Genomic DNA, 25,664 nt, shown 5'->3' on the forward strand with positions numbered 1-25,664 from the left:
GGTCCATCGAGGACCCCATAGAGAGTGGACCCAGTAACGATGGAGTTGGGTCTGTTCTGGTCCTTTTCTCTGGTCCTCATGCAAGTTGGCTGACCCCCATGGCATGTTTCTGTAGACCTCCCCCCACCCACCCCCCCACCCACACTCTTTAGGAAGGATTTGATTTTGAATTCTGCATCAGGAAAGTGGTTACACGCATCTCGAATAAGAACTGAAAGTCCGTTTCCCCTTCTGCAATGGTGCTGCCCTTTCTGGGACTTGCATCTCATTCATGGTCACATCCAACATGCTAAATGAAATATTACAATTTTCATGATGTCGATCACAGAATATACTTCAGTCCCACAAGCTAGTGAGGCATTTTAATCATGAGCTTGTGCGGAACTTTTCCATTGGCACAATTTCCCCAAAGACCAAGCTCTGGGGTAGAATTACTCATAAGTGAAGGATCCACTGGGAGAATATTTGAGCGGCCTCCTAGAGTAAGTGTTGGCGATCTCGCCCACCACACAGGGCACCAACCCCTCATGTGCTCCTCACTGGTGCTCCCCAGAGAGAGATCCAGGAGACCCTTCTCCCTGCCACCCCAATCTCTTGCTGACTTCTTAGTTATTCTCTACTCCATCTCTGAAGAACTTGCCCCTCCTTATAGTCCCCAGGGAATCTGTTAACCTAGACACTGCCCATTCTCTCCAAGCCCATGGATTCATTCATTCAGCTGTGTTGGTGGGCGCGTTCTCCATGCCAGCCTCCGGACCAGGCAGCCATGAACACCCAGTAACTGCAAACACTGCAGAAAGAGCATCGGTGTGGAATGAGCTCATGACACCATAGGATTCAAGTTGAAATGAGCAGTTGGAAGAAGGTGGACAGACAGAGAAGGGCATGTGGGTTGGCATGGAGGAATAGTCTGAGCATGAGAGGGTTGGAGGGCTGAGGGCTAGGATCATGCTGGAAGCAGGGGCATGTGCAAAGGCCCTGAGGCCAAGCCTGCCCCAGGAAGGAGATGAGGCACTGCTGTAAGTGGAAGCCGGAGCTGGAGAGAGCTGCGAGCTCAGGGATTCCTTTCTGTGGCTTTGCGGGTGGGATGGAGTCACATGCTCACGTGAGGCTGGGGATGTGGTCAGGGGTGACGCAGAGATGCTCAGGCCGGCTGTGCAGGGCAGACGGGATCAGAGGGAGCAAGAGCACAAGGGAGGGGACACTGGTTGAGGCCTGCAGTGTCTCTGGTCTCATCATTTTGCTCTGGATCCACTCAGTTACCTTTTAACCAGCGGCCTAAGTTCATCCCTCTGCATGTGGCTGACCAGTTTTCCCAGCACCATTTGTTGAAAGGTTTTCCTTGCTCTAGGTCTGCTGTTAGCTTCTCTGTCATGCATGAATTGGCTGTCCGTGTGGGTGAGGTTTGTCTGTGAGCATTCAGTTCAGTTCCACTGTCCTGAGTGTCTGTCTCTCGTCCAATACCACACTATTTTCATTACTATAGCTTTAGTGTCTACTCCATTTTTTATTTTCCTCAGAAATGCTTTGGCTGCTCCAAGAAGTTTGTGGTTCCATGCAAATTTCTAATAATATTTTTTCTACTACTTGAAAAATGCTGCTAGAATTTGGGGGAGGGATTGCACTGAATCTGTTTCGGGTAGGGTGCTTAAACTTCCTTTCCTTTCACCTGAGCAAATGCTGCAGGTATGCTGGGGTTTGGGGGGGAGGGTCTTGCCCTCCATGATACTCTTCCCACCACCCTAGTCAGACCCCCCCGGGTTGCGTTTCCCCTAGAATTTGGGTTTATTTCACCCTCACCCCTCAGTGCCATGCAAAGGCCCTGGGCTCCTCTTTCCCAGTGAGTGGCGTCTAAGGGGTGTTTTCCTGGGGTCTCCATTCCCAATGGTTGGCATCAGTTTCTGTCCCAGTCTGACCTGAACCTGCTCCTGCCCAGATAGACTTTAATCCCTGATCCTCACTTTCAAAACTTTCCAGGGAACTCCACGGCCTCCCAGACCAAACCCAGCCTAAGGAAGCCAGAACTCCCTCTCGGACAGGGCCTCTCCTTACCATGCTCAGATCACCGTAACCCTCACCCTTGAAAGTGAAGGCTAGGCCCATCCCCTACCTCTTTGATTAAAAATAATTTCAAAAATTATTATTTTTTGATTTTTTCATTTCATCATCCTGTTATTCGTCGATTGCCTCGAGCAGGCCCCAGTAACGTCTCTTTCATCCTAGCCCTGAGATTATATTCAAGGCTCTTTAGGAGAATGAGACCCATCATTGTTACTGGTATTTGGCATATTTGGTACGCCACGGGGAGTTTGCCAGACTCTGCCCTGTGGGCAGGCTACATTCGATAGCCTGCAAGTTTGTCCAAAGTAGGAATGAGATGATAAGATGTCATAAAAGATGTCCTGATAAGATGTCCTGATAATTATTAATTAATTTTTTGATTAATAATTTTGATTAGTTAAAAATTATTTTTGATTAAAAATAATTTGCAATTAAACATTACAAAACAATCACACATTATCACACACTGTACTATCAGAGATAGTACAGTGGGGAGGGCATTTTTTTTGCACACGGTCAACCTGGGCTGGATTCCCCGGCATCCCATAGGGTCCCCTGAGCACCACCAGGAGTGATTTCTGACTGCAGAGCCAGGAGTAACCCCTGAGCACAACTGGGGGTGGCCCCAACCCCCTAGCCCCTACCGAATAAATCTGACAATATACTGCAGAAAATTTCTTCTTGGTCCAATAACTGAGTCCTCTGGTTTCTTCCTACATTGACCTTCTCTACCTGAAGTTCACACAGAACAATTTCTATGGTTTTCTGCAAACTTTTACTCATTTGTTCTCTTTTATTTCAATAGGGCAGATGCTATTTCCTGATGCTCTGCGTTCTCTGTCTCTCTCTGTCTGTGTGTGTCTGTTTCTCTCTCTCTCTCTTACACACACAGACACACACACACACACACACACACACGTACCCTGGTCTGTGAGGTATTTGGCTTTATCGATGAATGATCTGCATGTGACCTGCACTTAGCTGTAGCAGGGTCACGCTGTCCTATCTCTCTGGCCCCTAGTGTGTGATTGTTTTGCAATGTTTAACTGCAAAACCAGTTTTATTGACATATAACCCTGTACTTCATTACTCCCCACGAACATGATGTCCACCATGAGATGGAACTTCCCTTAGCGACCCTCTGTTAAAAAAAAATCATAGCGAATTTCCTTCCTAAGTGTGAGACATTTATTCTCCTCGTGCCCAATCTCCATTGCTAACCTTTTGTTTTCCGAATGCCGCCAGCTCAAAGAGATTCTGGAGAGTGCTCACCTGTTAACAGTTATTAAAATGGAGGAAGCCGGGGACGAAATTGTGAGCAACGCCATTTCCTACGCGCTGTACAAAGGTAAGTTCTGGGCGCCTCCCCCAAGTCGTGACTCTGCTTGACTTCCTGCGATCTTTAGTGGCTGGCTTTCATCTAGAAAAGCAGTTTTATTGACATATAACCCAGCACTTCATTATAATCATCATAGGCCAATTGACCTAGAATATCTGCTCTGGGCTTGCCAAGCTAAATCTTCTTGGTTGTGTGTTTTTTTTACTAGACCGTGTAGTTTCTCGGTCCGAAGAGACTGGTGACACGTGGAATAGTGTCACCAGTAGGAGGGAAATAGCACTGCACTGTAGCTCTTCTTTCTGGAGACTTGTCTCCAGTCCTGCTGAGGATCTTTTCCTGAGCCCTGGACTCCTCTGAGAATAGGCTGAAAGTCATGCATGCATCTGTCTCCGGAATCCTTGGGAAATGTCCATTCACCCACACGAAGTCAATAGACAGGACTGTCTGTCACTGTCACTGTTCTCCTGTTGTTCATCTATTTTTGCTCGAGTGGGCCCAGTAACATTGTGAGACTTGGTACTGTGTTTGGCATATCGAATACGTCATGGGTAGCTTGCCAGGCTTTGCTGTGTGGGTGAGATACTCTCGGTAGCTTGCTGGGCTCTCTGAGAGGGGCGGAGGAATCGAACTCAGGTAGGCCATGGTAGCTGCGTGCAAGGCAAACACCCTACCCGCTGTGCTATCTCTCCAGCCCACACACAGGACATATGTGCATTTAATTTCAGGGGTCTATAGATGATTTAGGACACGGAATGAACCTTGGGGGTGCAATTTCTCATCTAGACAGGACCTTTGTGTGTTAGAATTCCATCCAGGTGGAGAGGGAGTGAAATGGGGCCTGGGCAAAGCTGGTCCCCTTGATTGGAGGTACCCGCTGACCAAGTCCAGCAGGGAGAAGGGGGTTCCAGAAGGGTGGCATGGCTTAAGCCCCTTATTAGACTCACTCTCGCTGTGCTTGCCGGGCATTTGGCTAGAATGAGATTTACTAAAACGAATTCTACCTGGAAACAGCAAGGAGAGCCTGGTTCTAATACAGCCGTTATTTCAAGAGGGAACCACGGCTTAAGTCAGATATGGCCCTTGAAGTAGAATCATTTACAGAATCTGAACCGTGAAGCCACAAATCCATGACATCTCGCATTATGACCTGAAGAGAGAGAGAGAGAGAGTTGTCCCCTGAGCTGTCCTCGCCGTGTGCCTGGGGACACAGGGAGTGTGTGCGGACTGTGTGGCGAGAAGCCGGTGGCCCGGAGTCTGAATGAGTGTAACGGGACGTGCTGGGATCCAGGCTCTGGGCGTTGGCCAGCACCGTCCTTCCACTTCTTGTGCTCCTGGGGGAGTCAGTTATTCTCCTGCCTGGCCCCCCCTTCAGCCTTTAGCACCAACGAGCAGGACAAGGACAACTGGAATGGGCAGCTCAAGCTGCTGCTGGAGTGGAACCAGCTGGACCTGGCCAACGACGAGATCTTCACCAACGAGCGCCGCTGGGAGGTAAGTTGGAAGGTCCCCACATGCTGGGCTGGTGGTGGGTTCACTCTGACAAGTCTTGGCGTGGGCACTTGGCCAGGACTGCTCCACCCGACACACACACACACACACACACACACACACACACACACACACACACACATATGTTGCCCGCCCCGCCCCTCCTCCTGGTCTGGAGGGCGGGTAAGAATGTCAGTGTGGCAGGCGCTTGAGGGGACAGAGTAAAATTAAACACAACAGGCCAGGGCATTGTCAGCCAGGTGGGGCGACTCTCTGAGGTAGAGCTTAGATTTCCTCTTGAGATGGGTTGGGCAGAAAGTAAAAGTAAAGTAAAGGCCCTCCCGTTGATCGTCGATTTGCTCGAGTGGGCCCAGTAACGTCTCCATTGGAGACTTTGTTGTTACTGTGTCTGGCATATCGAATACTCTCGGTAGCTTGCCCGGCTCTCCGAGAGGGGCGGAGGAATCAAACTCGGGTCGGCCATGTTGGCTGCGTGCAAGGCAAACGCCCTACCTGCTGTGCTATCGCTCCAGCCGTTGGGCAGAAATAGGAGGGAAATGGGCTGGAGTGATAGCACAGCGGGTAGGGCATTTGCCTTGCACGCGGCTGACCCAGGTTCGATTCCTCTGTCCCTCTCGGAGAGCCCGGCAAGCTACCAAGAGTATCCCACCTGCACGGCAGAGCCTGGCAAGCTCCCCATGACGTATTCCATATGTCAAAAACAGTAACATTTCTTCCTTTCCTACCTGGATGCCCTTAATATCTTTTTGTTGCCTAATCACTATTGCAAGTACTTCCAGCACTATATTGAACAGCAGTGGAGAGAGTGGACATCCTTGTCTCGTCCCTGATCTTAGAGGGAAGGCCCTCAGTTTTTTCCCATTGAGGATGATGCTTGCTGTAGGCTTGTGGTAAATGGCTTTAACTATATTGAGGAAAGTCCCCTCTATCCCCATTTTGGCGAGGGTTTTTTTTTTTATCATAAATGGGTGCTGGATCTTGCCAAATGCTTTCTCTGCATCTATTGATATGATCATATGATTTTATCTTTTCTTTTGTTGATATGATGGATTATGTTGATTGATTTCCGAGTGTTAAACCGAAACCCAAGCATGGAAATTTGTAAGTCTACAACTGTACCTCATGATGTCTCACTTATAAAAATTAAAAAAAAAAACAGTAACAACAAGTCTCACAATGGAGATGTTACTGGTGCCTGCTTGAGCAAATCAATGAACAACGGGACAACAGAAGGGAAATAAGGGGTTTACTACCGGCTCGACTGGAAAGTCTCATTTTGTACCCTGCCTTATCTCCCAGAGCAGCTTTGAGAAGGTCAGTGGCAGCGAGCTGCAGAAGGGACAAATGCAGGCCCTGTTCTCTGGAGTCCCGTTGAAGTGTCACCAATGTGGGGACACACCACCCTCTCCCCTCCATCCCCCAGAGCAATGCACACAGGCCCGCGGAGGCAGCTCCTTGGTTCTCAGCCCCGAGTCAGAGGCTGAATTCCTTCTGGCCTTTACTAAGTGCTGGAGAGAATGCAACTCCACACAGAAGGGTTGGTTGTATCAGTCCTCCTGGAAGTCAGGTGCAGAAACACCTGGAGGTCTCTCACCGCTTCCTCCAAGGATGAATATCTAATTTACATGCACGTGAAGGGTTTAATAACAGCATGCCAAGAAAAGTAATCATTGTGGGATTGTAAATTATTCATTCATTCGGCAAACAGTCTGTTGTCTTTGCAGGTTAAGGGACTCTATTATACACTCCCTGGGCTAGTTCATTGAGGGGAAGTAGCATTGCAAGTAGATCTGGTTAATTGAGTCATAAGCGAGCCAGTCCCGGTGTGTGGAGTCTTCTGTGGGAGTCACGTGAGATGGTCTGAATAAACATAAATGCAGACGCATATCAAATGGCCCTTTTCATTGTATTAACTCAGGCAAAGGTAGTGAAAGGCTGTGGGCAGGAGCCATAAAGATAGTGTCAAGAGTTTGCCCATTTGGGGGCTGGAGTGATAGCACAGCGGGTAGGGTGTCTGCCTTACATGCGGCCGACCTGGGTTTGATCCCCGGCATCCCATATGGTCCCCTGAGCACGGTCAGGGCTAATTGCTGAGTGAAGAGCCAGGAGTAACCCCTGAGCAACGCCCGGTGTGACCCAAAAAGCAAAAAAAAAAAAAAAAAGAAAAGAAAAAAAGAAAGAAAGAAAAAAGAGTTTGCTCATTTGGATGACGTAACCTCTGCAAACTGGCTTTCTTTTCTTTTCTTTTCTTTTTTTCTTTATTTTTTTTTGCTCTTTGGGTCACACCCAACAATGCTCAGGGGTTACTCCTGGTTCTTCACTCAGGAATTACTCCTGGCGGTGCTGGGTAGACCATATGGGATGCCGGGGATCGAACTCAGGTTGGCGGCATGCAAGGCAAACACCCTCCCCGCTGTACTATCCCTCCGGCCTCTGGCTTGATTTTTTCTATATTTATTTATTTGTTCTGTTTTTGGGCTCCACCAGGCAGCACTCAGAGCTTACCCCTAATTGTGTTTAGGGATCACTCCTAGTGGTACTTGGGGGACCATAAGCGGTGTCAGGATTGGAATGGGGCAGGCCATATGCAGGAAAAGTTTGCCATGCCTCTGGTACTATCTCTCCAGCCCCAAATACAAGCATAAAAAAAAACTAAAAATTAAATTTAAAATTAAATTAAAATTAAATCAAGTGGATAAAAAAAAAGAGGTCCCAACCAAAAGTCATCCCTTACTGATCATTTTTCTTTCTCACGCTCCCTCTGCTGTTTCCTTGTTAATGATGGGGCTGTAGTGTGAGGGTCCCTGAGGGAGTGGCTTGGGTTTGGGGGGGACCCCGAGCCTCATCTGTGCCGGCTGACTCTGCCTCTTGAGCTGCATCAGAGCCACTGGCTTCCCCTTTTGACCCTGGACTTTACCGGTGGAGTGTGAGCTTGTCACGGGCCTTCTAGCTAGTGTTTGTGCAGGTTTGTCCTGGGGACACACCCGCTGGTGCTGGGTGCTGCCCCTGATTCAGGGACTGTGCGGTGCCAGGAGTGAAACACGGGCTTCTCGTGTGCGACCCTGCACCTGATCCTCTGAGAAAATCGCTCCTGGCCTTCTGGTTTTTGAAGTTGACAACCGTGTCCAATTGTGAGAAATGTCTCGGGGGACAAACGTGTCTAAGAGCAGGTGTGGCCTGTGGTTCCGTGGCTCTGGTCCATGGGACGTGATGTGTGGCCGCATCTACCGACCTCCTTCTATGGGCCAGAAAGCGCCAGTGGGGATGAATAATAACTTGGATGAGTGTCAAGGGGGCTTCCCTTTGCCTGGCATGGTGAAGTCTGAAGAGGGTCTGGGGCTCCATCAAGGGCTGGTGGGGTGGGATGCAGGGGCTGGTTTGGGACTGTTGGTTCACATCTGAGTGATTTGGGGAAACAACCTTGTGAGCCATTTGCTGGCCCTTAGTCCCACTGAAGCCTTCCTCTGGACTGGGCACGGGGTCAGCTCTGCCCTGTGGGTGGTGTTCACTGCACTTCATGATAGCAAGAGGCATGTTCACTCCCAGCCCAATTTGGGACCCAACTCCACGGTCCTGAACAGCTGCATTGATTTTTTTTTTTTGGTTTTTTGGATCACATCCGGTGATGCTCAGGGGTTACTCCTGGCTCTGCACTCAGGAATCACTCCTGGCGGTGCTTGGGGGAACCATATGGGATGACGGGGATTGAACTCGGGTTGGCTGCCTGCAAGGCAAACACCCTACCCACTGGAATATTGCTCTGGCCCCAGTCTCACTGATTCTCGAAGCAGGAGAAAATAAAGGAACTGGGAGATGGCAGGACCTGGTGGTCGGGAGTGGGGTCTGGCCCGGGAGGGGCATCCCTTCAGTGACCCCATGTCCTCGTGGTTGGGGGTGGGGTCCGGCCTGGGAGGGGCGTCCCCTCCGTGGGCCATGTGCATGACACCTCCCTCTCTCCCCTAGTCGGCCGATCTGCAGGAGGTCATGTTCATGGCGCTTATCAAGGACAGGCCCAAGTTCGTCCGCCTCTTCCTAGAGAACGGCCTGAATCTGCGCAAGTTCCTCACCAACGACGTCCTCACCGAGCTCTTCTCCAACCACTTCAGTGCCCTGGTGTACCGCAACCTGCAGATCGCCAAGAACTCCTACAACGACGCCCTCCTCACCTTCGTCTGGAAGCTGGTGGCCAACTTCCGCAGAGGCTTCCGGAAGGAAGACCGGAGCAGCCGGGAGGACCTGGACATCGAATTCCATGTAGGTGCTGGACAAGTTGCTGGCCTCCATCCTACACCCTCGGGCCAGGCCAGCCACCCCCGTTGCCCCCGCCACCTCCATCCTCCCCACCCTGCCTCATGGTGCTGGGAGCACTCGGTCGCTTTGCTCTGTCTTTGCTGCCTGTGCCGCGTGGGCTGAGCACCTGGTGGGGATTCTCAGGTCTCGATTCATGCTCAGGCTCTCGGTCTTGTTCTCTTCCTAGCTCTGAGGGCTGGTGTGTGTCTCTAAGGGTATCTAGCGGGAGACAGGCACTGTGGACTGTGTGTCACTCTGGGGCAGGGTCTGCCCAGGTTGTTGTCTGCTGCCGTGTGAAGGATGAAAGGGCCCCCACATTTTCTCCTGTGCACACCAGGGATGAGGCCATTCCCAGGGGTGACCCCACCCCACCTGTGTGCTGGAGAGGGGGCTGGTGCCCACCCAGGCCTGCTTAGTTCAAGCACGGGCACAACCCAGATCTCGGTGCCTGCCAGCACCTGTGACTCTGGCTGGGTTTTCTCGGGCTGGAGACTGCAGGGCCCTGGCGGGTCTCACTGCCAACCCCCATGGCGCCAGCTCGCTGACGGTGCCTCTGCCTGGGCCTGTCTTTCCTCTTCTCGTTTCCCGCCTTCCTAGTGGTTTTTCCCTCAAAGGAAAATGGCCTGCCTCAAGTTCTCATGCGAGACTGCTCTAATCGAGGCCATTCTCATGGAATTCTGAGATTTTGAACATCAGTGTGTGTGTATCTGTATGCATGCATATGTGTCTGTGTGTGTGCATGTTTATGTCCATGTTTGTATACATTCATGTGTGTATGTATGCCTGTGATTTTGCGTCCATATGTGTATATGTGCGCATGCGTGTAGGAACATTCATGTGTTTATATATGTGTATGTTTGTGCGTGTGTGAGCGTGTATGTGTGTGCATGTGTGTCTGTATACCCATCATGTATGTATATATGTATGCATTTGTGTATATGTATATGTGTGCATGAGTGTATGTATGCTCATCTCTGTGTATATGTACATGTTCATGCATATATGTGTGCCTGTGTATGTGTGTATATGCCTATCCCTGTGTGTAGATGTGTGCGCATCTGTATGCCTACATGTGTGTATATGTGTGCATGCATGTATGTAGTGTATGTATACCCAGTCATGTGTGTATAAATATGTGTGTTTGTGTGTGTGTAAACTCACACAAATGAGGGGGCAAGCAGCACTCAGCGGTGGTGGCTCTATCTCTCCTGCCATCCGCGTTTGGTAGTCTCACCCTTCTCCCACCCAGGGAGGTCGATGGCGATGGTCAGGTGGAGGAAGGAATGAGGGCCAGGCTGGTTGGTATTAGTAGCAGTTTATTTCATTCCTCTCTCCATCTGCACCAGTCACTCTTGCCTGTCTCTGCCTCTGTCTCTGCTCCCCTCTATCCAATCTACAGTCTCATTATATCTCTCTCCAAGAGGAATTGGGGGAACAATTACACATAGGTGCGGTCACAATCAATAGGGGTAGAAATCAATAGGGGTAGAAATCTTAGCCTCAGGGAAGGCCACTCCTAGGACAGATCCTTTCTTAGCAAGAGGACCCACCCTAGAGCAGAATCCCATGGGCGTGCCTCTCCTCTCCTTGTCCGACAAGCATATAAGAATATAATATAAATCATTTTGTATGGATACAGTAAGAAATATCTTAAACTTATAGAATTGCTCTCCTAGGGCCATCTCGATCTCAGACTACAGTGCTCAGGCCAGATAGTCTTTCCCACCCCTAGCAGGATCCCAGTCTCGTCGTTACCTTTGGATCATGACAGCATTTGTCTATGATCAAACTCTTAACTTATAGTTAAGAATCATGACACTTTGGCCTGGCCCATTCCGCTGCCAGGGTAGCTCACCGCTTGCCCTGGGTCCATTCAGTCCCTCGTCAGGACCCTGCTTTTGGGATGTTAGGAACTAAGGGCAACTGAGGCTTAAGTCGAGAAAGCAGATGCCTGGGAGTGAATAATATTCAAAGCCAATCAAGTCCTGAGTTACAAAGCATGATGTTAACGGTCTTCCTGTATCTATACAAAAAGGATATTACTTTAAGGTAAACTGTTCATAAGGCATAAGGAGAGGAGAAAGGCAATATTTCACTCATACATACAAAATCATAGATTTCTGGGAAACTGATCTTACAGATTAACAAAGTCTGATTAAGGGGAAAGCTGATTATCTGGGTGGGAAGGAGAGCATAGGGAAGACTGTTTACAGATAAACACAGTGGAAGTGGAAGTGCTTCAGGAGCACTGTGATGGGTGTAACCAGATTGATGGGTGTAACCAGATTAATGAGTGTAACCAGATAAACCTAAGCTTCCTGTGGAAGGACAAAGCAATGTTACCCAACATTGTGTATGTGAGCATGTATGTGTGTGCATTGTGTATGTATACCCATCCTTGTGTGTATATATTTGTGTTTGTGCATGTGTGAGTGTGTATGTGTGTACATGTGTGTTCATGCATGTATGTGCCCCCATCCCAGTGTGTCTATATGTGTGTTTGTGCATGTATGTACATGTGTATGCATATGTGTATGTGTGTGCATGCATGTCTGAATGCTCATCCATGCGGATATATATGTGTGTGTGTTTGTGCATGTGTGTGCATGTGTGTGTTGCAGAGCCTGAAGGAACGGAGGGTTGAGGGAGGAGGAAGTGCTTGGAAGCTTCTAGATGGAGTTGATGCCCAGACCGTTTTCATGCCCAGACCCAGGATGTGAGCAGTTTGGATGTTGCTGAAACCCACAGGGACATTTCCAAATATAGACATTTAGTTTCTTATTTCCTATGTGGAAAGACCCCATTAGAATGGCATTGTCCTGTCAGGGCCCTGGAAAGGTCGGAGCTGGGGTCAGTGGTAGCCTTGGCACCATGGGGTGACATTTTCTATCTGTTCACCAAAAAAGAAGGTTTTCAAGAGGGCACTGAACGGCACTTTCTGACAAGGGGGCTCCGTGGTCAGTCTGGGAGCTTGTGCAGAGTGTGGTGGGAGCCGGTTTTCCCCGGTGAGAGTCCTAGAGACACCCCTGGGCGTTTCCTGGTCGCTCAGCTTGTACCTGGCCCCTCGCACCTCTCCCCGCCCTTCCCACACTCTGGCTGGCAGGAGCGTCTTTCTGGTAGATGCGGGATTTCCAGACGGTCCTGCCGCCTGCAGAGGGGTGGGCATGGCTGCATCGTGGCCACGTGGTTAAAACAAACTCGCGTGGGGCTGGGGAGAAGCTCTGCATGTCGGGGACTCTGACTCCATCCCCGACACTGGCCCCAGCCCCACTGGGGGAGAATCCTGAGCACTGACTGGGGAGCACATCCTGAGCACTGCCAGGAGGGGCCCTAAGAAATGGACATCGACGTAGAGAGCTTGAGGGACTCTTCTGGGGCGCCCCTGAGGGGATGGCGCCCGACCCCCTGCTCTCCCCCCTGCCAGGACGTGTCCCCCATCACGCGGCACCCGCTGCAGGCCCTCTTCATCTGGGCCATCCTGCAGAACAAGAAGGAGCTGTCCAAGGTCATCTGGGAGCAGGTAAGCCGGCCGGGACCAGCAGGGGGCGCGCGAGCCCCACGGCCCCACCTCACCCCAGAGGACACCTGTGCTCAGGAGCATGGCCGTGCCTCAGTGTCCCTGCCAGCGCCGCGGGACCTGTTTCTCAGCGGGAGAGTGGGGGCAGCGGGGCACGTAGATGCGACTTTTATGTCTAATTTAGGAAAGCGACATCTAGGGGGATGGCCGAGGGGCAGGAGTAGGGTAGGGTCAGGGCAGTCAAGCCCGGGAAAGGCAGCGAGGTATGTGTGTGTGTGTGTGTGTGTGTGGTGTGGTGTGTATGTATTGTGTGTGCATGCATGTGCGTTATTGTGTGTGTGTATGTGTGGGGTGTGGTGTGTATGCATTGTGTGTGCATGCATGTGCGTGTGATTGTGTGCGTGTGATTGTGTGTGTGTGTGTGTGTGTGTGTGTGTGGTGCCCAGGGAGCAGTGGAGGCTGGAGGGACGGGGCACGGCGGGACATGCCACAGGTGTGGGCACACAGGCCCTGTGTCTTCTCCCAGATCCCCTCCTGGTGCTGTGTCCACTTGCCGGCCACGTGCTTACGGCCCCTGGCACTGGCCTGTGGTTTCCTCTGCCACTCCAGTGACCAGGGCTGTGACTGTGTCCAGGCTCAGACGATGCTGAGTGTTGAAGGGGGGAAGGGATATTTATTGATAACCTTTCAGCATCTGTAGTGCAAACCATAATGCCCAAAGGGAGAGAGGGGTGGGGAGAGAGAGAGAGAGAGAAAGAGAGAGAGAGAGAGAGAGAGAGAGAGAGGGAGAGAGAGAAAAAGAGGGAGAGAGGGAGGAAGAGAAGAGGAGGGAGAGAGAAGGAGAGAAAGGGAGTGAGGGAAGAGAGTGGGGAGGGGGAGAGAGAAAGGGAGAAAGGGAGAGAAAAAGAGGGAGAGAGAGAAGGATAGAGGGAGAGAGGGAAGAGAGGAGAGAGAGAGAGAGAGAGAGAGAGAGAGAGAGAGAGAGAGAGAGAGAGAGGAGAGGTGCCTGCCATAGAGGCAGGCTAGGGTGGGAGGGAACATTATATGACTGAAACCTGTTCAATAAAATAAAGAATATTAAAAAAAAAAAAAGAAAAAGAAGAAAAAAGAAAACTGTCGCTGGGCCCCACCAGGTGGCGCCCGAGATCTGCTCCCAGCTCGGTGGGGCCCGAGGGGGCCGGGATGGAGGCCGGTAGCACCCACAGCCCTTAGAGCATCTCCGGCCTCACCCGGAAAATGCTGCCGGCCGGGCACACGTCACCGTTTCCCCCTCGCGCCGTGCCCTCGGTATGTTCTGACTTGGACAGACGCTGACCCGGCCACTGGGGTAATGTCACCTTCCGTCCCCCACCCCCACAGACCAGGGGCTGCACGCTGGCCGCCCTGGGGGCCAGCAAGCTGCTGAAGACTCTGGCCAAGGTCAAGAATGACATCAATGCTGCCGGCGAGTCGGAGGAACTGGCCAATGAGTACGAGACGCGTGCGGTTGGTGAGTCTGGCTCAGCGGCAGAGCCTGGGGTGGGCACGTGTCCACACCCCCAGACTGTAAGCGGAAACACGTGACCTGCATCATCTGCACCCCAGAGGCCCCCAGCCCAGGGTGAGGGACTCAGCACCCTGGGGAGTGGTGGGTGCAGATGAGAAACGGTGACGGGGACACATGGTTCATGTGTGCGCTCGAGGCGGCCTGGGGTTTCCTGGACTCTGGGCCAGGACACATGGTCTAGGCATCCAGGACACCCTCAAGGGGCCTCCAAATCCCTGTGCCCCTCCCTGAGTGGACGGGAAGGAGGCCGTGTCCTGTGCCCCTGAAGCCCCGCAAAGGATGTCTGTCCAGGTTGAGGGTTCTGCAAGTCCTCCCCAGTGAGCTGCCACCGTCTGGGGGATGTCCCTTGTCCTGTGCCCTTCACACAGCTTCTGTCTCCCCAGAAGACCCCCTGTTTCCCAAGAAACCTGGAGCTGCTGGCCCCCAGTCAAAGGTTTTGGACCCGTGTGAAGGGTTCCTGGACCCTGAGGGTCGCCCAGGTTGGAAGGGCACGTTACAAAATGCATGTCTGGGTGTTTGGAATCTGGGCAAAAAAAAAAGCCTATCCGGCACACAGCTGCTCTGCCCTGCAAAGGTGCCCAGCGCGGTCCTCGGGACCTGTGACCATGAGGGTGCGTGTCCACCTGCCTCCACAGGTCATGGCCACTCGGACCTTCACCAGTCTGGCTGTCTTCCACAGCGCAAGCAAAAGCACCTTGGACTCAGGCCAGGGTTGAATTTGAATTTTTTTTTCTTTTTTCCTTTTTTTTTTTTTTTTCTCCTGGAGAGTTCCGAAACCCTGTGCGGTTGCCAGATTCCTGGTGATTCCTGTGTCCTGTTAGGTGCCCTCCCATGGCGTGGTAGCCCGTATCGACCGCCCTGGAGAGCGTCCCCGCGGGGCCGGCCTTCAGCCTGAGCACCCTATTGCAGCCCATGAGATTCCTGCACACATTTTTATTTGATTTGGGGGCATCAGCCGAGTCTGCAGAGAAGGCTTATCCCCAAAGCACGGGAGGTCGCAACATGGGTGCTGCTCTGGGCACCCTGCCCGGGGTCTGCATCTGGGGAAGCGCCTGCCTGGGCCATTTGGGGCAGTTCGGCCACCTCCAGGCCATCGGGCCACTGCCACCGGGAAGGGGCCAGGATTCTGTGCCTGGAGAAACCCCTTTGTTTGGGAAGAATCACGTGGGTATCTCCCAGGAGTCTACCCTCCCACTTTGCTTGAAGGTGACTTGGTGTGGGGGCCGGTGTGTGCGTGTGTGCGTGCGTGTGTGTATGTATATGTGTGTATGTATGTGTATATGTGTGTGTTTGTATGTATGTGTGTATGTGTATATGTGCGTGTGTCTGTGTATGTGTGTGTATATATGTTTGTGCCACTGTGTGTATGTTTGTATGTGTGTATGTGTGTATGCTCATGTGTATGTGTGTGTTTATATGTGTGTATGTGAATGCGTGTATGTGTGTAGGTGAGTGTGTGTTTGTGTGTATATGTGTATATATGTGTATGTGTGTATGTGTGTATGTTTGTATCTGTATATATGTATATACATATTTGTGAATGTATATGTATGTGTGTATGTGTGTATATGTGTATGTGTATATGTGTGTATGTGTATTTGTGTATATGGTATGTGTGTATGGGTGTATGTGGGTGTTTGTGTATGTGAGTGTGTGTGTTTGTGTGTGCATGTGTGAATGTGTGTATGTTAGTGTGTGGGTGTTTGTGTATGTATGTGTGTGTCTGTGTCTGTTTGTGTCTGTGTGTATCTGTGTGTGATTGTATGTGTGTGTTTATATGTGTGTATGTGAATGCGTGTATGTGTATAGGTGAGTGTGTGTTTGTGTGTATATGTGTATATATGTGTCTGTGTGTATGTTTGTGTGTATCTGTGTATATGTATATATGTATTTGTGAATGTATGTGTATGTGTATATGTTTATGTGTGTATGTGTGTATGTGTGTGTATGTGTGAATATGTGTATGTGAGTGTGTGTTTGTGTGTGCATGTGTGAATGTGTGTGAGTGTGTGGGTGTTTGTGTATGTATCTGTCTCTGTGTGTTTGTGAGTATGTGTGTCTGTGTGTCTCTGTGTGATTGTATGTGTGTGTGTGTGTGCCTGCACATGTGTATGTGTGTGTGCCTGCGCATGTGTGTGTGTGTTTCTGGAGGGGAGTTCTGTGTGTCCGACAGCCCGCCCTTGCGTTGCAGAGTTGTTCACCGAGTGCTACAGCAACGACGAGGACCTGGCGGAGCAGCTGCTGGTGTACTCCTGCGAGGCCTGGGGCGGGAGCAACTGCCTGGAGCTGGCGGTGGAGGCCACCGACCAGCACTTCATCGCCCAGCCGGGGGTCCAGGTGTGGCAGGGCCGTCCCTGACACACCCTCGGGTGGGCGGCGAGCGTCAGCGGAGGAGCCGTCTCCCCCCACTCAGGCGGCATCCCAGGCGGGGGGCATGCCGGCAGTGGGCCAGGCACCTCCCAAGTTCGGGGGTCGGAGGGAGAATATTCTTTGACCTTCCGGCATGCCATGCGGATGGCGCCATTTGGGGACATGTCTCTGGGTCCCAGGGCCGGGGTTTGACCCTCGGGCCACACCATACTCTCCTCTTGCACTCAAGGGGCACCGACTGTCCCCTTGCCAGATGACATGGGGAGGAGCAGCCAAGAAACGGGCAAGGCTGGGCAGAAGCCCTCAGGCCCATCACACTAAGCCATGGTCGCAGCTGTGTCTCAGCCGGGGCTCTCACCCCCACCCTCTGAAGCTGGGGGTTCTTGGGCATGAAGGAAGGAGGGGAAGGAAGAGATAGAGGGACACCCCCTTAGACACGCGGTCACGTCCCTCTGCCCCAGTGCAGCGGGTGGGTGGTGTCCTATTTTACTAAGGAGAATGCAGGAGCTCACCAGGTTCTAGAAGTTTCCCGGGGTTCCACTGCTGGGAAGTGCTGGGATCTGATCTCTGGACTGAGCCCGGAGTATGTGCAAAGTCCCCACGCGTTAGCGGGATGCCAAGCCAAGCCCTGCTCTGCTTAGCCACTGACAGTGCAGCTTGGGGTCACGCATGGGTCACCGTTGCCTGTGTCCCGAGGCTCTGGGGGGCGGCCAGCTGGGGTCCACCCCGCCCCTGCCTGAGGTCATCAGTCCCGGGATTCAGTGCCTTCGCCCACTCCATGGACAAGTCTCGCGTCCCCGGCTAGAGGCATGGCTGGCCTCAGGTGTCGTTCTTCCGCGGCTTCCCCTCACCTAGGGTGCAGGGAGCTCGTATCAAACCAGAACCGTACCTTGGGAAGTGCTTTCCTCAGGGGTGCAAGGTGGGAGGGGAGCTTCCCCCCTGCATTCCGCGGCACCGGAAGGAAGGACCCTTGTCCCCTGTCTCTCTCCCTGCAGAACTTCCTCTCCAAGCAGTGGTACGGCGAGATTTCCCGGGACACCAAGAACTGGAAGATCATTCTGTGTCTGTTCATCATCCCCCTGGTCGGCTGTGGCTTTGTCTCATTTAGGTAGGAAGCCAAGGCACACCTCATCTCCTACACACGTGGACACGTGCCCTGCACACTGTACACACTCCTGTTGCATGAGTCCCTGAGTGTGTAATGCACCTCGCTGTGTGCACACACCCACACGTGCATCCACGCATGTGTATCTGTGTTCCTGTTTGAGCCCGTGTCCCTGTGTGTTCGTGCACCCACGTGTGAACATGCATCCTTGTGTGTGTAAATACAGCCACCTCTACATGTGTGTAATGTATCCATGTGTATGTCTCTGTGCACATAAAGTACTACATGTGTCTACCTGTACATGTGTGCAATGTACTTACATGTGTCTGTGTCTGTGTGCACATATAGCACCGCACATATGGACCCGTACATGTGTGTGATATACCAACATGTGAACGTGTCTCTGTACATAAATAACGCCACATGCGTGTACCTGTACATGTGTGTAATATACCCACAGAGTGTATGTGTCTCTGTGCACATAACACAACATGTGTGTACCTATACACGAGTGCGATGTGCCCGTGTGTGCATGTGTCAAACACCACATGCATGTGCCTGTACATGCATGTAATCTACCCACATGTGTACGTGTCTCTGTACGTACATGGCACCACACGTATGTGATGTGAAACATGCGTGTGATGTGCCCACATATGTGCTTATCCTTGAGCACACATCCATGTGGGCACACATCCACATGTGTGCACGCACCTGTGTGTGCATGTGTGTGAATGCGGCATGCACACGAATGCTCCCGAGATGGAGTGGGGCTGTCTGTCACACGCGGTGCAGGGGTGGCAGCAGGGCCGGGGCCAGGCGGGGGCTGAGCCGGCCTGGGCCCACGCAGAAAGAAGCCCGTGGACCAGCACAAGAAGCTGCTGTGGTACTACGTGGCCTTCTTCACGTCGCCCTTCGTGGTCTTCTCGTGGAACGTGGTCTTCTACATCGCCTTCCTGCTGCTCTTCGCCTACGTGCTGCTCATGGACTTCCACGCCGCGCCGCACCCGCCCGAGCTCGTGCTCTACGTGCTGGTCTTCGTCCTGTTCTGCGACGAAGTGAGACAGGTGGGCCCCCCCGTACACCCCAGACCCCGCGCCCGTCCCCCGCACCTCACCCCGCGCCCATCCCCCATATGACTCACCCCGTGCCCATCCCCCGCACACTCCTCCCATGCTGGGCCACAATTCTGGGGGTTTTCGGGTCCCTGTTGGTGGCATCCACAGCCAAGTCTCTCCGGTGGGCTGTATTCCCCCAACCGCCCCCAACCGTGGGCCCCCCTTGAGCAGCCAGGGCCTCTAGGGGAGCTAGATTTCCCCCTGTGTTTAAACACGGCAGTTTACAGAGTGGTTCGTGATGACTGTCGCAGGCATTCATATCCCAGCACCCACCCCGCCCCCATGTCCCCTTCTCTCCACCCCGTCTCCATCTTCCCACCACCCCTCCAGCTGCCCCCGTTAGCAGGCCCGCAGTCACTTATTCTGTATTGCTCGTTCCCACGAAGTGGCTCGCGGAACGATTAAAAATATTTCCGTAGAGGAACGTTTGTGAGGATTGTCGCATCTCGCCATGGGGACATTGAGTCCTTGTCTGAGGGTTTGCTAAGTTGCCGTTGCGAGTTCAGGCTTCTGTGGTCCTGGTTTTGTGTGTTGAGAGTGATTGGCTTCCACGCCCCATCCCGACCAACCTGGTGTGCTAGTCCCGAGATGTCGGGGTTGTAGAGTTTGAAGATGTCACACAGCGAATGCGGCCACGCCCCAGAAAAATCCAGAGTATTTAGTTGGGTAGTGAGAATGGAGGCTTTGGTGGGGCGGGCGCTGTCCTGCGTGCTCGGTCTCTGGGGGCAGGGGAGGGGCTTTGCCAACTGCGAGCATGTTTGTGCCCATCTGGCATCTCTCGGAGACGTGGTGGTGTGGAGGGTAGCAGAGGCCTGGGGGTAGCTCACTGAGCACATTATAGGCTCAGAAAGGCTCTAGGGGGGTGGGGGGTGGAGCGGGGGTTGTTCAGATACCCGGAAGTGGCCACCACCTGCTCACACCCTCTCTCCCTGCTGCTGCAGTGGTACATGAATGGTGTGAATTACTTCACCGACCTATGGAACGTCATGGACACGCTGGGCCTGTTCTACTTCATTGCTGGCATTGTCTTCCGGTGCGTGCTCCCTACCACGCAGGGGTCTGGGGGCTTCCGGTGCAGGCTCTTCACCACACGGTGGTCTGGGGGGCCTCCAGAGTGTGCTCCCCACCACACCTGTGTGGGGGACTTGGGGAGGGCTTCCCAGGTCAGACAGTGAAGGGAGGGTCTTGGTCTTGATGCATCTTCGTCAAGGTACGTCCCTCCTGCATGAGGCTCCTCCTGAGGACCGTATTGCCTCTTTGGGTTGCCTGGTGTGGTTGACACGAGCCTTTCTCTTCCTCCGGGAAGCCCGCCGGGCATCCCACCTGCTGGGTGCTCACCGGGCACCCGAGGGCTGAGGGTTGGGGACTGCGGGAGGGCAGTAAGACAGTAGACGCCTCAGCTTGCCAAGACTCCAGAGCACTTGTTCTGCTTCTGCCTCCCCTCACGGGCCCAGTTCCTCCCAGAGCCCCCCTGTGCTGCAACCAGCTCTGGGGATGGGGAAATCGAGGCCCATCCTGAACCACAGCATCAGGGTACGGCTGGAGGCATGTCTGGGTGTGAGCAGCGGGGTGATTCCTGCTTGCAGCCCGGCTTCTGGCTCTCTAGAGCTCAGTCCCCTTCCCGGAGCCTGGCTTGCCACGTGGACCGGAGGGCCAGCATCTGGAGACACTGTAACCGGGATTCTAGAACATTCCAGCTAGCAAACACATGTGGTTCCCAGGTCGCTGAGCTCACCAGCAAGGGCTGAGCCCATCACATCATCCGACAGAACGGGGTCATGGAAGGCTGGTGGACCGGCAGAGAGGGGACCCCCGGGCAGTGCTGGGAGGGTCCTTGGGCTGCCCAGACTCACCCCCAGGCTCTCCGCACGGCCTGTTCCTGGACGGGGACCCTGTGGTCAGCAGCTCACCGTGGCCGCCTCCTCCTCCAGCCTTCACCCCTCCGACAAGACCTCGCTGTACTCAGGCCGCGTCATCTTCTGCCTGGATTACATCATCTTCACCCTCCGCCTCATCCACATCTTCACGGTCAGCCGGAACCTGGGGCCCAAGATCATCATGCTGCAGCGGATGGTGAGACGGAATCTCGGGGCGCCCACTCTGCTCCCCGGCATGGCTGATGGAGGGGGGAATGGGGCGCAGGGGGTCCACTGCAGCTCGTGGTCACTCAGGTTTGCCTCTGCTGGGTTTGGTTCTACCAGGGGTCCAGCCTGGTCGAATGAGGTGAGTGTCATCCGAAGAGCCACCTTGTCTTTGGGGTGTCCCTAAAACCCTGCCTCGGTTCTCCCCGATGCACTCGATAGAGTGTAACGATTGTCTAGACTAGAGGCACGAAGGGATTTTTTTTTTCTCTCTCTCTCTCTTTTGGGTCACACCCGGCGATGCACAGGGGTTACTCCTGACTTTGCACTCAGGAATCACTCCTGGCAGTGCTCAGGGGGCCCTATGGGATACTGGGCATCGAACCCAGGTCAGCCGCGTGCAAGGCAAACGCCCTCCCCGCTGTGCCATTGCTCCAGCCCCTGGAGGGGATTTTTATACTCTGTTTGTGTGGATTTGGGAAGTCGAGTCCTAGGGGTTTCTGACGCTTGTGCAGAGCTAGTGCGCTTGGAGCAGGGGAAGGTGCAGCGGGACGCTGGGAGGAGGAGTTTGGCCTCTCAGATGGCCCAGACGACCCGCACGCGCTGCTCCTTTGGTCCAGACCAGCTGGGGCTCGGGGTGAGCTCAGCTGCCGTGTCTGGTCAGGGCGGAGGCGCTGGGCGTGTGGTTTTAATTCCGAGCATAGCCGAGGCCCCGTCTCCATGGAGCCAGGCTGCGCACACAAACAATAAGAAAGACCGTGAATTTCCTAAAAAGAGAGCTGAGGGCGTGTGGGGGCCTTGCAGACGGGAGGGCTCCCCCCGGGGTGCTCACTGTCTCGGGGAGAGTGTTGGCTGCGAGGAATCACCCCAAACTCCCCTCCTGGGAACCTCTGCTCTGCTCCCCACTGCCGTGCACCCTGGGATGCTGCAAATGAGAGTCTGGAGACCCCGGATGCCCACTCGGGGGACTTGGGGGGGGTGTTTGGGCCACACGGGGCAGTGCTCAGGGAACCCTCTGTGGTGCAGGGGACCGAACCGGGGTGGCTACGTGCAAGGCAAGTGCCTTAGCCCCTGTACTCTCTCCAGCCCCTATGGCGGCCATTTCTGTTTTTTTTGGACCCTCACACGGAAGTGCTCAGGGCCTACTCCTGGCTCTGTGCTCACGATTGCTCCAGGTGGGACTTGGGACCCTCTGGGGTGTCAGTGAATGATCCCATTTCTTTTCTTTTCTTTTCTTTTCTTTTCTTTTCTTTTCTTTTCTTTTCCTTTCTTTCTTTCTTTCTTTCTTTCTTTTTTTTTTTGCTTTTTGCGTCACACTCAGCAATGCTCAGGGGTTCCTCCTGCTGGCTCTGCACTTAGGGTTTACTCCTGGCTCTGTGCTCACGATCGCTCCAGGTGGGACTTGGGACCATCTGGGGTGTCAGTGAGTGATCCCATTTCTTTTCTTTCTTTCTTTTTTTTCTTTTTTACTTTTTCTTTTTCTTTCTCCTTTTTTTTTTTCTTTTTGCGTCACACTCAGCAATGCTCAGGGGTTCCTCCTGCCTCTGCACTCAGGAATTACTTCTGGCAGTGCTCAGGGGACCCTATGGGATGCTGGAAATCGAACCCAGGTTGGCCGCGTACAAGGCAAACGCCCTCCCCACTGTGCTATTGCTCCAGTGCCAGTGATCCCATTTCTAACATACATCCAGGCCCCGGGGTGCTCAGGTCCGAGTCAGGGCCCGGGGCCGGGCCAGACCCTCTCCCCTTCCTCCCGACAGCTGATCGATGTCTTCTTCTTCCTGTTCCTCTTCGCCGTGTGGATGGTGGCCTTCGGCGTGGCCCGCCAGGGCATCCTGCGCCAGAACGAGCAGCGTTGGCGCTGGATCTTCCGCTCCGTCATCTACGAGCCCTACCTGGCCATGTTCGGCCAGGTGCCCAGCGACGTGGACAGTGAGTGGCCGGGGGGGGGCTGGGGGGACCCGCGGGGGCTACTGTGGATGGTCATTTGGGTGAGGTCCACCTCCCGGGGACTAAGCACTCACCTGAACCCTGTTCTTTGCCTCTGAGTTGACCTTCGCGTCCACCCGCCCTCAAAGGTCAGGCATTGCAGTCTGCGATCTTAAAGCGCTTTAACCAAGGTAACATCGGTTTAGAAGCGCACATAGGCACCCACACAGATAACATACATGAGCACTGCACTGTTGCACTGTCCTCCCGTTGTTCATCGATTTGCTCGAGCGGGCACCAGTAACGTCTCATTGTGAGACTTGTTGTTACTATTTCTTGGCATTTTGAACACGCCATGGGGAGCTTGCCAGGCTCTGCCACCGTGCGGATGGGATACTCTCGGTAGCTTGCCGGGCTCTTGGAGAGGGACGGAGGAATCGAACCACGGTCGGCCGTGTGCAAGGCAAACACCCTACCTGCTGTGCCATTTATATTACTTTATTAATTAATATACACTGTCACCGCCCACACTGTCCTCCTGTTCATCGATTTGCTCGAGCAGGCCCAGTAACGTCTCCATTTTGAGACTTTGTTGTTACTGTGTTTGGCATATTGAATATGTCACGGGGAGCTTGCCAGGTTTTGCCATGCGGGTGAGATACTCTCAGTAGCTTGCCGGGCTCTCCGAGAGGGGCGGAGGAATCGAACCCAGCTCGGCCGGGCTGGCTGCGTGCAAGGCAAAGGCCCTACCGCTGTGCTATTGCTCCAAACCCTATATTAATATAACGTGTATAATTAATATAATTAATATACATGTTATATTAATATAGAATATATTATATTACCATGTGTGACGGGCTGGAGTGATAGCACAGCGGTAGGGCGTTCGCCTTACAAGCGGCCAACAAGGCCGACCCGAGTTCGATTCCTCCGCCCCTCTCGGAGAGCCCAGCAAGCTACCGAGAGTATTCGATATGCCAGACACAGTAACAACAAAGTCTCCAATGGAGACGTTACTGGGCCCGCTCGAGCAAATCGACGATCAACGGGAGGGCCTTTACCTTTTTACCTTACCATGTGTGATGTATTATAGTAATATCTAATTATTTAGACTCTTCAGGGGACACCAATTCACGACTCTTCTAAATGTCTTCCCACCACACCCATCACTCAGGTACCAATAGTTCCCACCATCCCTCAGCCCCCTCTATGCCTTGGTCCCCACCCTGCCCCCATCCTCCTCTCTGTCCGAGTGCAGGTTGGTTTTCACTGAGCACTGCCTGTCCGGTGCTTTGCTGCTCTCTGTCCCACACACGATGAGCCTGCCTCGACCCTGACCTTCTCCTTCTGACTTGTTACACTTAGCATGACTGTCTCCATGGTGTGGCCCAAGGCCAGACGTTCTTTTTTTTCCTCCCGCCTAGTTTTCCTCTGCATACACAGACCACAGCCGTTATGTGCAGGGCCCGATCCCTGGGAACGCAGCTCGTTCCGGGCTCTGGCTTCTCGGGCGACAGTGAGCCTAGGTGTGCCTCAGGCTTTCCAACCTCGTGGGGGTTTGGTTTTGGTTTCGTCTTCTTTGGACAGATACTTGGGACCAGAATTGCTGGATCATGAGGTAGATTAAGTTTTACGGTTTCTTTTGAAAAATCTCTCCTCTATTAAATAAAAATCCAGATCCCGGAACCGCGCGGCCGCATTTGCGGCCGCGCGACATCTTATCAAAACTTTTTTTTTATGACATCTTATTGTCTCTTTCCTACTTTGGACAAACTTGCAGGCTATCGAATGTAGCCTGCCCACAGGGCAGAGTCTGGCAAACTCCCCGTGGCATACCAAATATGCCAAATACCAGTAACAATGATGGGTCTCATTCTCCTAAATAGCCTTGAATATAATCTCAGGGCTAGGATGAAAGAGACGTTACTGGGGCCTGCTCGAGGCAATCGACGAATAACAGGATGATGAAATGAAATGATGATGAAAAAAATTTTCCAAGGACCTGCCTGTAATCCCTACACCACTCATGTTCTCCTCAGCAGCCAGGCATGGTCAGCCCTGAGAGGTACTAATCAGTGTGCAAGTTACTGATTCCCGAGCACAGAGCTAGGAGTAACGCCCAAGCACAGCTAGGTGTGGACTCCCCACCGCTCAAACAGGAGTATGCAGGCTGGACTGTCCCCATAACAGAGTGACTCGGTGTCTGTTCCTACAGCCAATTCTGAAACTTGGGGTGTAAAATTCCCATGAGCCCTCTGCCGGCAGCCTCGGAGGCTCCTGGGGGCCCGGATGGTATGAGGCCACCCGTGCCCAGGACCCTAGGGACATTTGCCCACTGGTGTGTGTCTGGAATGAGCTGTCCGTAGCCCGTGTGCAAGGCTGGCCAGGAGCCTGGGTCTGCCACACTCTTTCCTACGAGGACATATGGTCCTGGGGTCATCTGTTTGCCCTGCCTGTCTCATGTCAGGCATCTCTGATGACTCCATGATGCCCAAGGCCTCCTACAGCCCTTCAACCATTTCTGAGGGTGCCCTGGAGAGAGGCTTCCAAAGCCTGGTCCCCCAGAAGGGTGCTGTCTACACAGGGCTTCCCTAGGGAGCTTCCAGGGTCTGATGCTGCAGGTCCAAACTGTCCCAAAGATCCAGCACATCCTCTTCCTGTCATGGGTCCCTCTTGGCTGCAGACATGACCCACCCCTCTTGCCCTGGTCCCCCAGTCATGCTCCAGGGCCCATCACACTGAGGCTGACCACATGTGCCTTTAACCCTGTGCTGTCCCCAACCCCCGTGAGGACTCTGA

General features: G+C 53.1%; 1 protein-coding gene across 1 annotated transcript in view; it reads left to right on the forward strand.

The window, feature by feature from the left end:
* Nucleotides 1-25,664, forward strand: part of TRPM8 (transient receptor potential cation channel subfamily M member 8) — an 80,764-nt gene that overhangs the window by 25,498 nt on the left and 29,602 nt on the right. The window contains exons 9-19 of the mRNA XM_056121719.1: nt 3,307-3,409; nt 4,773-4,891; nt 8,873-9,163; nt 12,624-12,719; nt 14,076-14,205; nt 16,454-16,599; nt 17,628-17,740; nt 18,588-18,804; nt 19,797-19,888; nt 20,787-20,928; nt 22,697-22,868. Coding sequence (XP_055977694.1) covers nt 3,307-3,409; nt 4,773-4,891; nt 8,873-9,163; nt 12,624-12,719; nt 14,076-14,205; nt 16,454-16,599; nt 17,628-17,740; nt 18,588-18,804; nt 19,797-19,888; nt 20,787-20,928; nt 22,697-22,868 — 1,621 coding nt within the window. The remainder of the gene's footprint in view (nt 1-3,306; nt 3,410-4,772; nt 4,892-8,872; nt 9,164-12,623; nt 12,720-14,075; nt 14,206-16,453; nt 16,600-17,627; nt 17,741-18,587; nt 18,805-19,796; nt 19,889-20,786; nt 20,929-22,696; nt 22,869-25,664) is intronic.

Source organism: Sorex fumeus, unplaced genomic scaffold (genome assembly GCF_029834395.1).
Source record: "Sorex fumeus unplaced genomic scaffold, SorFum_2.1 ptg000005l, whole genome shotgun sequence".
In the NCBI taxonomy this organism is placed as follows: Eukaryota; Metazoa; Chordata; class Mammalia; order Eulipotyphla; family Soricidae; genus Sorex; species Sorex fumeus.